Here is a 12359-nt window from a genome sequence, read left to right as displayed (position 1 = left end):
TTTTTACTTGTAGTATGGAAATCAGTCACATAATTTTATCACGAAAATTGACAGTGTTGCGGCAGTAACGTTGCAACAGAGTAATGCTGCTGCAGTCGCCATATCTTAGAAAGTGATTGAAAACGCGAGCGAAGCGAGCGCGAAATTTTTTCGATATGAAAACGCAATTTGATAGACATTTGTACATTTCTACTTTTCGTATGGAAATCAGTCACATCATTTTATCACGAAAATTGTCAGTGCTGCAGCAGTAACGTTGCAACAGAGTAATGCTGCTGCAGTCGCCACCCGAATGTGACCTTTATCATATCTTACAATGTTATTGTAAACGCAAGCGAAGCGAGCGCGAAAATTTTTCGATATAAAAAACGCAATTTGATAGACAGTTGTACATTTTTACTTAGTCCCAACCAGGCGCGAATCCAGGATTTCATACAGAGAAGGAATGTGACAGTTTTCTATCAGCCTAGCTTCGCATATCGATCGCATAGGGCTAAGGAGCAACTCGGCTTGGCCGACAAATCTGGCGTGCAAAGAGCAAAATTCGCTATAAAATCGGTAACCTATGTCGAAAAAATCGGCTGGCCGCAAGCCCGAAAGCAAGATTTTTTCCATGACTTTAAGGGCCTCCGCGTAAGGTCAAATCGAAAGCCTACGTTGTAGATGTTCTTACGTACCCTCACTCTCTTACTTGATCCCTACGACCCTTCGTTATTAGATGGGTACTTGTACACGTATAAAGGTTTCATGTAGGTACCTACTCCAGGATAACTGCAATGCTGATGCAGCCTGCGCGTTTTTTTGCCTACGGTTTTGGTGCCCCTTAGACGTGGTGCCCTAAGCAAGTGCTTATTTTGCTTGAAAGGGTTAATCCGGCACTGCAAATGACAGAGGTCAATGTTTTTTTTTCAAAGTACCCACCTTCGTGGCCATTATTGTGCTTAAAGGAGGCGGTACCTACGTATGAATATGGATTTGATATGGGTGCGATATAATTACGATTAGGTATAATTTATGATGGAGAAAATTTATAATTTTAAATAATTATGCAATAATACGCGTGTTGATACCTATGTGTGTTTATTTTACCACTACGTAACTATGTAAACTCATTTTTAGTTTTCTTGATTACTTAATATTTACTCAGTTCCCCAAAAGATGGCACTGTGCAATGAGGGGCAATTAATTCACTGTCGTTTAATTTTGTTGTATTATTAATTTATTAAATCAACATAATTTTACCCCCTCTTCTAAACTTAGAGTTAATTTGGTAAAATCTTTCCTCGGTGGCTTATTCATGTCACAACGTATTAAATTCAGCGCCATCTGTTAGTTTACCAGGGTACTCAATAGTGGTAGCATATATTTGAAAAAAGTTTGCCCCTCCTTCCTAAGTAGCGCCATAAGATTCAGGGGCAAACTTAAGTCAATCGAGTGTTGTGGCTACCCCCCCCTTTTAGGGGTTGAATTTTTATAGCCTATTACCTGGCCGGGGATTTTCTCGACAGATTAGTAAAGTTTTCATCAAAATCCGTTCAGCCGTTTTCACGTGATGCGCGTTCAAATAAACAGACAAACAGATAAACAGATAAACAGACAAACAGACAAAAATTCTAAAAACTTTTGGAACGTGTTCTGGTATCGATTCTAAGTATCCCCAGCCAACTTTTTTTCAAATATCTTCCATGTACAGACTTTCGACCGTCTTCAGCTTTATTATATGTATAGATGTGTTGCGATTGAATTTTTTGACCCGGCTTACGTTTACGGAACTCGATAATCTTTCTACTACTGTGACTTGGCTTTGTTTACTTGACTTTGCTGATCAGCTTATTGTTTTGGACTCCGTGAGTTGTGGTTACCTATTGGACCGCACGCAATTCATCTACCTTTATTCAAGTAATTAAGCGTAATTAGCCGAAACCTTTATAAGAGTGTAATTCATAAGAAGTACATAAGATATAATTTATGTACTGGTTTGCTGTTAGCTTTTAATTGTATCACTTTACATATATGTTACTCAAATAACTAACACGGTTACACTGTAGTAAGAACATTATTTTTCAGGTAGGCCTTATTATACCTACTATAGGCCTTATTACCTCCTAGTACCTTAGTAGTAGTAGTACTACTACGGAAATTGATTCAAAGACTCAAGACTGACTTAAGTGGCAGTAGGGTGTAGGGTTTTTTCTAGGCTTAATGAGTTCGCTGAAGCTTATTTTTTATACTTAGCGCACAGAACCACTAGTTTAACAATCATGACGTGTCTTTTTATTAATAATTATTGAAAAACGCTTTCAAAAATTAGTTTATATTACTTATGAAAGCAAAAGAATATAAAAAAGTATGATTAATACATACATACATACATACATACAATCACGCCTATTTCCCGGAGGGGTAGGCAGAGACCACGGATTTCCACTTGCTACGATCCTGACATACCACTTTCGCTTCCTTCACATTCATAACATTCCTCATACACGCTCGCCGGTTTAGAGTGCTCTTGCTCATTAATATGATTAATATGATTTATAATTCTAACATATTTGCTATGACTTATTTTTCAATGGTAATTTTTAATAAGACATGTCAAAATCTGTTACCTTAATGCAAAAAAAAACGAACTTTAAGCGTGCTAACTTTCAAAATTTCATTTTTTATATAATATAGTATAAGTAGATGGGCAAAAATTTTGCGTCCATGTCCACCAGTGAGTAAGTGATTGAGATACCTAAACATTTAACTTTATAATGTAAAATGATATAATTTACTAACCTACTCGTTTAATTTCAGGTAGGTTGAATAAGGAACCAAGTAACCATGGGGAGGAGCAGTATTTACTAACATTTTCTTTTTGGGTCTTCAGAGTGTATCGTTTCCTTTTTTTTGCACATATTACACTTAAATATATATTCTCTGTGTAAACCCTTACGTCTTTCAATGACAAAGGCAAGATCAGCAAATGTACAATTTGTATGATCGTGCCTGATATTTGAGATCACAGAAAATAAATATTTTAAATCCACTATTCTGCGACCTTCTAAAATTTTGTTTTATCATGATTCATGATCAAAAAGCTCGGATTCAATAGTCATATCAAACGTCGATTATGCAGTTGATGATGATGATTATGAGCTTGCATTTTCTACCATTGGTGCTGCAAATGCATCAACCGGTGGCGATAAACTTTGCCCTCTTGTAAAACAAATTACTATTGTGATTGTGTCCAGCAAAAGGCCAAAATTCGGTTTACTTTCCTGTTTAAAATATTACTAATTTATTCATATTTCAGATTAGGTACATAGGTAACTGTCTGAATGTTACAATGCCAGCTGGCAAATTCTATCACATTTGTTTGTTTGGTAGTCATGGTAACATTCACTTACATTGATATCCTTATTAAGATCTGTATCTTATTATCCAGACCTTAAAATATTGCCACCGTTGCCCTTTAAAAAAATACTGTTTAAATAATTGGCTACTCAAACAATGCTTCTATAGTATAAATAATGACTACACAAAAATGGGTAGTATTGTATATAATGCACGAAATAAGGCCCGATTCTTAAGCGGGTTTAAATTTTGAGGCCATGTCCGCTAATACTATAGACAAAATATCAAGTTTAATAAACACAAAAAAAAACATTGATGGGCCTTATTTTATAATTTAGGCCTTACTTTGTAATTTAAAGTAGAGTTAGGCCAAGAAAAATCTATAGCGATTTTGATAGAACACGCAGTGCAAGTATTATTTCAAACGTCGCTTCTATGAAATTATGACATATAAATAACACTTGCACTGCGTGTGCTATCAAAATTGCTGTAGACTTTTCTTGGTCTGACTCTAAAATATTCTTTATTACACCACAAACATAAAAACAAATTAAAAAAAAAACCGGCGAAGTGCAAGTCGGACTCGCACACGAAGGGTTCCGTACCATTATTTATAAAAACGGTCACCCATCCAAGTACTGACCCCGCCCGACGTTGCTTAACTTCGGTCAAAAATCACGTTTGTTATATGGGAGGCCCCACTAAAATTTTTATTTTATCCTGTTTTTAGTATTTGTTGTTATAGCGGCAACAGAAATAAATCATCTGTGAAAATTTCAACTGTCTATCACGGTTCGTGAGATACGGCCTGGTGACAGACGGACGGACGGACAGCGGAATCCTAGTAATAGGGTCCCGTGTTTTACCCTTTGGGTACGGAACCCTAAAACCGATTTACAATGTAGATAAAGGTAGCAACAGGCGGTCTTATCGCTGTTAGTTCTTATTCTTCGTTTGTTTAGCATTAGAGTGAAGGTGACGTGTCTTTTTTAAGCATGCAATCGTATAATTATTTAGCTTTTTAGGGTTCCGTACCCAAAAGGTAAAACGGGACCCTATTACTAAGACTTCGCTGTCCGTCCGTCCGTCCGTCCGTCCGTCCGTCTGTGTGTCACCAGGCTGTATCTCACGAACCGTGATAGCTAGACAGTTGAAATTTTCACTGATGATGTATTTCTGTTACCGCTATAACAACAAATACTAAAAACAGAATAAAATAAGGATTTAAATGGGGCTCCCATACAACAAACGTGATTTTTGACCAAAGTTAAGCAACGTCGGGCGTGGTCAGTACTTGGATGGGTGACCGTTTTTATTTTGCATTTTTTTTCCGTTTTTTTTTTCATTATGGTACGGAACCCTTCGTGCGCGAGTCCGACTCGCACTTGCCCGGTTTTTTTTTTGTAATAGTTATGTACTTAGTGGTTAATATTAGTATTTACTATTTTTTTTTTTCAATAATGCTTAAAAACGAAGTATAGACATGACAACCAAATATTAACGCCATTGTAGGGCAGGATATACAGAACATGAATCATTAGTACTGTCACGCTCCGTGATTGTTGAGCCATTTAGGGTTCTAGCTAAATTGGACATTCCATAGAGCACGAGTAAGTATGGAACAACCAATTCAGCTAGGACCCTAAATTGCTCGACAATTACGAAGCGTGCCTGTAGGTACCTAAAAATTTTGTTAACCCATTTTAACCATGCAATAAAATATTTTTGATTTTGATTTCTAATTAGAAATATTAGAATCAAAAAGTTCATAATAGATTGTATATCATAACTACAAAAATGTGTTCCCTACTCTCAACCCAAAACCCCCTTGTATCTTAGGATCTAGATATTTTCACACAAGACGGTTTATCGATAACTTCTTACATCACTAGATTATCGACATTAAATGTCGACTATTGCCCATCACTTTTCTGGCTGTGTACGTATTTAGAAACTTGACTCCGCCCCTAAAATTAGTGCGATAGGGACAACTGCAGCTGAGGCGAAAAATCCTGCGTAAAAATGACAAAAATCGAGGTTTCGTAGTCCTCTTTTTCCTCCCCCAAAACTTAACCAATCGTAACCAAATTTGGAAATCTAAATGATTATGAAATTATCTGTGTCGGACCGTTTTGCTTTTTTGGCTAATTGATATCAGTTTTGAATACCACGCCTCTCATTGCGGCATAGTCTATTAGGCCATTTTGGCCGTTTTTGAAGGGCTCTAGCGCCTTAAAAAACAAAAATATCAAAAAAAGCAAAACGGTCCGACACAGATATTGACAATATTAATCTGTGTTGAAAAAATCATTGCTCTAGCTTCAAAAACCACGGAGGAAAACGAGGACTACGTTTGTATGGAGGAATGACCACTCCTGTTGGCTCTTAAAAGGCGGCCCTCGTAGATTCACGTCAAATAATATATTAAAAAAAACTGTTAAAACTATGGAATAAATAAAGCTTTAATAATAATATAAAAATAAACAATAATAATGGCTAGACCTTAGGAGGATAGTTAACTTACTTATCTGTGGACAGCATCTTGTTTTTCAATCCGCTGAACAGCCCGGTAACGCCGGACGTCGGCGTTGGACTTTTCTTCAATGGCACTGGTGGTTTCTTTCCCTAGAAAGGTTAAGATTACAAGTTGGCAGGTAATTGATTTACTGTATTTCTTATCCGAACTTTTCCTATCTGCTAGAACTTGCACTTAAGATGAAGCTTAGGATGCCATCTGTCCAATGTCATTGCGTGTCACTCTCTCATTAAGCAAAATGTGAGACGCAATAAACATATTGTACAAAGAAATTGGATAGGTAGAATACCGCCCTTAGCCAGACGAATAAAATACACTTAAAAACATTATCCACCACTTCATCACTCAGATACCTACTTAATTTGAATTCTTATTAACGTGGTATACAAATGCGAGTTAACGCAAAACTGTAAACATTTGAAGAGATATGAAACTAGAACGCGTTTATTGAAAACCAAAGTTCAAGGGGTCAACGGAGATTATTGTAGCGTGAATAGAGAACAAATTAATAAAACATATAATAATTAGAAATGGCTAACACAAATAATTCTTATTCATGAAACTTATTTTAAGTTCAACTAAAGCTGTTAACAACATATCTATGAATAACAGTATTAGTAGTTTTGATAAGGATTTTCGCGGAATTCCTCTACAGCGTAAGTAAATAGAAAGTATGACATGTTTCCGCTGATGACTATTTGGACCTAAACAGATATGTACATATGTATCGGGTGTTTCTGGTAAGTAATCGGAATTTTTTTTTTTTTTCACCTTACTTACTTGTGAATCTGGTGTTCCGTCCGTGATCGTCTCGTTATGAATGTGCTTTTCAGACTCGCTCTTATTTGTGTGCGTGATTGTACTTGTAGTGTTGTTCTCCTTGCTTATAGTATTTTCTTTGTGCGTACTGAAAAAAATATTGAAGTAATGAGAAAAACTTATTCAGCAGGAAAATCTTGTAACTCCAGTAGGGCATATCATTGTCTGAATATGAAAGTAAGTAAGTACCTATCTAAATATTACTTTAACTTTGTACGCAGAAGGGCCAAGGGGTCAAGTATCTCAGTAGCCGACTGTAATATCACACAATATTATTAGTGGTCCTGGTCCTCTTCAAGAATTTAGGTTCATGGCGCGATCAACGGATGCGCACTGATATTGCGATAGATATTATTTAGTGCGAAGGACACACCAAACAGGGGTTTCCTGTGGATAACAAACTTATCGGCGTAATATTAACCACAAGATTAAAACTTATTTTTTTACACTTAAACTTTAATAATCTAAAATTCATTGTACACATATCGATTTAGTAATTACAGTGGTGCCTAGACGGCGCTAGGCAAATCGTCTAACGACCAGGTTGGAATTTGAACGATATGGCGGGTGGTACAGCCAAATCAAGAAACGGCGGCGATTCTTGGCTAGCGGTTATTACGAATTATGTGTACAGGAAGTAAATATAATTGTTACCTTATTTTAGAGGTGGTCAGTTCTTTGACAGAGGCGGTTTTTTCGGAGTACTTGTTTAATACGGGGTATATCGAGGTCTTGCTGGGCGGCCGGTCCGGTTTCTTTTCTTCCATTGTGTCATGTGTAACTGAAAACGAAAGCTGCCGTCACACATTCCATTTCTAATGACAACTGCACTTTTTATATAGTCATGAGCATCCCCAAAACCGAAATCAAATTGCGTTATTTCACAACAAGATTCCATTATCAGATATCCAACAGTGTTATTTTACAGCAGCCTTTCGACTTCATCCAATCAGCTCTGTTTAACAATAGTTTTTCATCGTCAACCGACTTACATTTATGCAGGTTACACTTCTAGTGGTTTAGTTGACATTTAAATATTCGTTTACACTCACAGACACATACGGGGACGGACGCAACAAAGTTTTGCTTTGAAAATGCTTCTTTCTTCTTTGTATCTTAAGAAGACAAAAGAACGATATCAATACCATATCGTGTTATTAGAGGATGCAATAAAGTATAGTTTTGCCCTTTCCTGGCAATAGTGTAGGCGCAATCTCAAGTTCATCTAAAGTAACATAACAAACTGCATTATCCTTTCACATTCCTTGGCACTGCACAAATAAACTGAAAACTTTCAACACTTACTATCTATTGTGTCAACTCCCATTTTGAACTAAATAAAATTGCGATTTAATGGAAAAACACTGTAGCGAAGCGATTACATCAACGCCAGTGAGCCAACTGCATTAAAAAAGACACAGGCACGATGTGATGAGGTAAGTTACGCAAAATCACGACTACGCTAACCTTCATGAGAAATGTCAATAGCAGAATATCGAATATTAAACCACCGTGGGCGGACTGTTTACTAACAAGTCCGCGAGATTCATTCTCGAGACTAAGTATCTCTTGTGAAAATTTAAATAAGGCTTATAGTCGCATGTTTTATGACTGTATGGTTCGCGTTTAGTTTATGTTCTCAGTTAGCGCGAGCTCGCGCTGCGTATTAAACTAAATGAGTGTCTTTTTGTTTTCTCGGTTACCATGAAAACGTACTGAGGCTCAAACAACGGGCTTTTGTTGTGTTAATGCCCACAACCGTTTATAAAAGGAAGTTAACTTATCAGTGGCGTAAGAAAGATGCCGAGAATGATTGACCTGGCGTGTGAAATGTAGTTCGCTTTCGAAATTAGTTCCAGTTGCGTGACTTGTCCATGCTCTTATTATTAAAGGTTAAAGTTAAATTATGCCATAATAGTTGATTTACGGGTAATTTCCCTGAATTAGGGTTTTTGTTTGTCCAACAAGTCTCCACTGCCGTCGAGCGTACCTAATGGAGATTTTTGGACCGGGGATAGCGCAGAATGGGGTTTAGGTATTAGGCTAATAACGTTTGCATTGTACATATATTGTTGTATAGCATTTTTTTTACTTCAAAATGGATGTATTTTTATATGCGAAATTATTTGATCCTACTCGTATGTCTCGGAATGTCTTCGGAATTATAAATGGCAGGAAGCTTATCTAAGAGAAATTATCCTATCTTTGCAAGATATTAGCAATTGTAAAGTAAAGATATTTTGTAGATAGTACGCTATTAAAAATAAATGCCATCAAAACACAATACCCTAGGTAAGTATAATTTTTTTCATTCAAAATGCAAGTAACTAAATTTTGTATACTAAAAAGCAATGTAGATACTTAAAATTTTCTTTTAACATTATATTTCAGACGTTTCGGAATATAAAGAGTCGCTAAAGCCTAGCTACCACATTTATATGTACCTATTAAGAATACGACGTACCATATAAATAGCGCTACGCAGATCTGTACAAATACCTAAACACTCGTGAAGTAATTATTTATTATTTACTATAAACACTACACACGATAAACTGAAAAACGACATCCGCGACTAAACAGTTGTCATTTTGTGTGGTAATCTATTATCGACATCGTTATCATTTACAGAAAATTACACCGCGTAACTGATTACTCTGATTAGGTATTCGATACGATCACTTCAATGTAAAGATGGCTTGGCTGGTTAATTTTTAACTTGTAAACCTGCTCTGACATCACAATTTCAAAGTTTCATAACAAGGTGCCTAATTTATTTTGAGAACTCCTTGAGTTATTGGTCGACTACTCTTGTAAACTAACTTCTTTAAGTGCCCTGATGGCTGGTTTAATACTTAATACTTATTTTAAAATTAACCTTTTATATCAACAAGTGATATCGCAATAATAAGACACTAACGGGTAATTGATAATAAGATTTTAGCATTAGCAAGAACCACTATTATTATATAGAAGATAAAAATGCTATCACTGGCTACCCATTAGGGCTAACAGGAAAACTTAAGTAGGTACTAGGCTAATAGTGAAGTTTATAAGTCGTAAAGTGTAAAATCGCGAAATTAAGTCGTAACCTGTGTAGGTTATTTACTGTTACTGTTCGATAGATACACCAGGGTATGGGTAATAAATAGTGAGAGCGGATGACATTACAGACAACGATGTCAATGCAACTTAGTTGTAGACGAGAGCTATTTAACTTAGTTGTAGGATGTAGATAATATATCCTTACATTTACAAAACATTTCTATCTGTCAACCGGTTATAGCATATTCCGTCAGTTTAATAATAATGTAAATGCTTATTGCTTAGTAAAAAAGTTTCATATACATTTTAGATTTAGCGTCAGAGGCGTCGTAGAGTTGGCGGACAACTGTTACCCCCATAAGACTCAATGTGTCGTAAGTAATGTAAGGGCCATTCTACTTTTAGTTGAACATAAGATATTCCACACCACTTAAAATGCATATTTTAGTATACTTGGCCTTCGCTTCAATTTCCTGCATCATGATTGAAAAGGGCTTATTCATGCTAAGACTTAAGATGACTTTGTTAAATATGTATTAATAAATTGAGTAATTCAGATGTCATTGATGTCTCATAGAATAAAATCCCGTTACTTTCTTCTATTTCTTTTTCAGAACCGTAGCGTGGCAAAATTATTCTCGCCCGATTGCAAAAATACACATTATTAGTGATGTTTATTTTCACATACAATAAGCTACTTCAAACAATCAACTGCTCAATACCAAACATTTCAATCTCAAGGGGAATACACTGGTACGAATTTAATTTTGACCCCGGTGGGAAGGGATTATTTTGTTATTCTGGAGTTATTTCGTGTTTTTTGTTAGTAATGCAAAAGAGTGTAAAAAAATACCTACGTAGGTTGCATTATTTTCATGTAGCTTTCACTAAAAATTAACTCTTTTATATAAATATTCGGTTCCATCGGACGGCAAGTGGTAGAAAACGTGGAAATTAAAAACTCGTAAAAACCAAAGTATCAAGCAATTTAATCATGTTTCGCAACGAGTTTTCACCCTTTTAACCCTTGTCCTAGAAAGGCATTGGCCAAGCTTTAAATGAAACCCATTTGAATTAATTAATGTCGAAGTTGAAACGATGCCGAATTCGACATAAACAATGATGTTTTGTGCTCAGATAAGGACCGGCATGCTTGAATTATTAATATTTTCCGGAAATAGAGTAAATGAAACTGCTATATTACTGGCACAAAGAGATAATATAACACTTACTTAATAACTGACTAAATTGACTTGGCTTAACAATGTAAATGAATGAAATATCTCTCTATGGCGAATAAAATTATATACGTACTCGTATGTGTACATATTAACTATCGTAGGTTTAGTTCCATTTACTTTAACTTTAGTTAAAACGGACAAATATAAAATACTACATATTTTTATAGAAGTTTTGTTGAATTGTGTCAAATGTACAGTCGCCATCAGATATATCGGAGCGGCCGAGGTGTTCACAATATCTGAACACGCAATCTAACGCCCTGACAATAGAGGCGTGTTTACTAATTTGTGAGCGCCTTAGCCGCTCTGATATATCTGATGGCGACTGTACCACGCGACGTTGAGACTGTAAAGAGAGTGAAGCAGCAATGTCGAGGTCACGCTCGAATCAGGGTAGGCTCATGATTCATGAATAACCAACAAGTGTGGGAACGGCAGTAATGGTGCCCATTCAATTGTTATTTACAGTTCGCAACCCGCCAACCTACATGCGGACAAGATAAGGCGTGTTTCATTATAAAATCTATTTTTTTTATATTATTAACAAGTGCACATTTGAATAATACCTACTACCCATTTCTAAGTTTTTGTTTCATTTTCCGTACATAATTTTGCGAAAAGTGTTGCTAAGTTAACTATGTGTTATGTGTGTGTGTAAACTACGTAGACGCTTACTTTGCATAAACTTGGCAGTAAGAATGCATACATATCCTTAATAAGCTCTATACTTTTCCTAACAATTGGCATGAAAACTTAGCGTTGTTCGACTCTAGAACGCTGGATAGATGGCTTAGGGCCGAAATGCGCATAAAAGATAAAAATACAGATAAAATATCGCTCCGCCGCATCGGCAAACTGGTGCGATCAACCATATCTGGTCCTATACGTATAAGATCGTGGACAAACGCAATTTGGATTATTCTCACAACATGGATAAACAACTGAATAAAGCCAGTGTACACAAAAAAGTCTTGTGATTTAAATCAGCACTGTTTAATGGATAGCTTGAGGCTAGATGTTTGTCGTTAGACTTCTGGTTATAATATAGTCCTCCACATCGATGTCGACGACGGCGACCTCAGCAATCAAGGCTTTTTCCTCTCATGAACCATTTCTTCTATGTCTATGGTTATAATGTTGTTCTTGATGTTGGCCAACATCAATTCCCTACAACTATATAGGTGGTGCGCTGACGTGCCCAAAATGCTCATTTAGCAAGAAGATAAGACGAGAGCCACCTAAGGGCGCACCAGAGAGTGGATCGGCTACAATCTAATAACACGAGTTAAAAATTGCCTACTCCAGAGCACACAGTCGCTATGGCCAAAATCGGTCAGGAGAGCATCATCATGGCTATAATATAGACGCAACATCTTATT

At 36.3% G+C, this 12359-nt stretch overlaps 1 protein-coding gene and 1 long non-coding RNA gene across 3 annotated transcripts in view; one reads left to right on the top strand and one right to left on the bottom strand.

Moving 5' to 3' along the window:
• Positions 1 to 12359, top strand: part of LOC134792184 (uncharacterized) — a 596557-nt gene that overhangs the window by 294942 nt on the left and 289256 nt on the right. The window lies entirely within an intron of this gene.
• Positions 1 to 12359, bottom strand: part of LOC134792160 (SH3 domain-containing kinase-binding protein 1) — a 51315-nt gene that overhangs the window by 15857 nt on the left and 23099 nt on the right. For both annotated transcript variants that reach the window (XM_063763389.1, XM_063763391.1), the window contains exons 6-8: positions 7349 to 7475; positions 6656 to 6782; positions 5864 to 5964 (exon numbers count right to left, since the gene is read on the bottom strand). In XM_063763389.1, the coding sequence (XP_063619459.1) occupies positions 5864 to 5964; positions 6656 to 6782; positions 7349 to 7475 (355 nt within the window). The remainder of the gene's footprint in view (positions 1 to 5863; positions 5965 to 6655; positions 6783 to 7348; positions 7476 to 12359) is intronic.

This window comes from Cydia splendana, chromosome 7 (genome assembly GCF_910591565.1).
Source record: "Cydia splendana chromosome 7, ilCydSple1.2, whole genome shotgun sequence".
Taxonomy (NCBI): domain Eukaryota; kingdom Metazoa; phylum Arthropoda; class Insecta; order Lepidoptera; family Tortricidae; genus Cydia; species Cydia splendana.
Note: the sequence above shows the minus strand (reverse complement) of the source record. Positions and strands in the feature narration are given on the sequence as shown.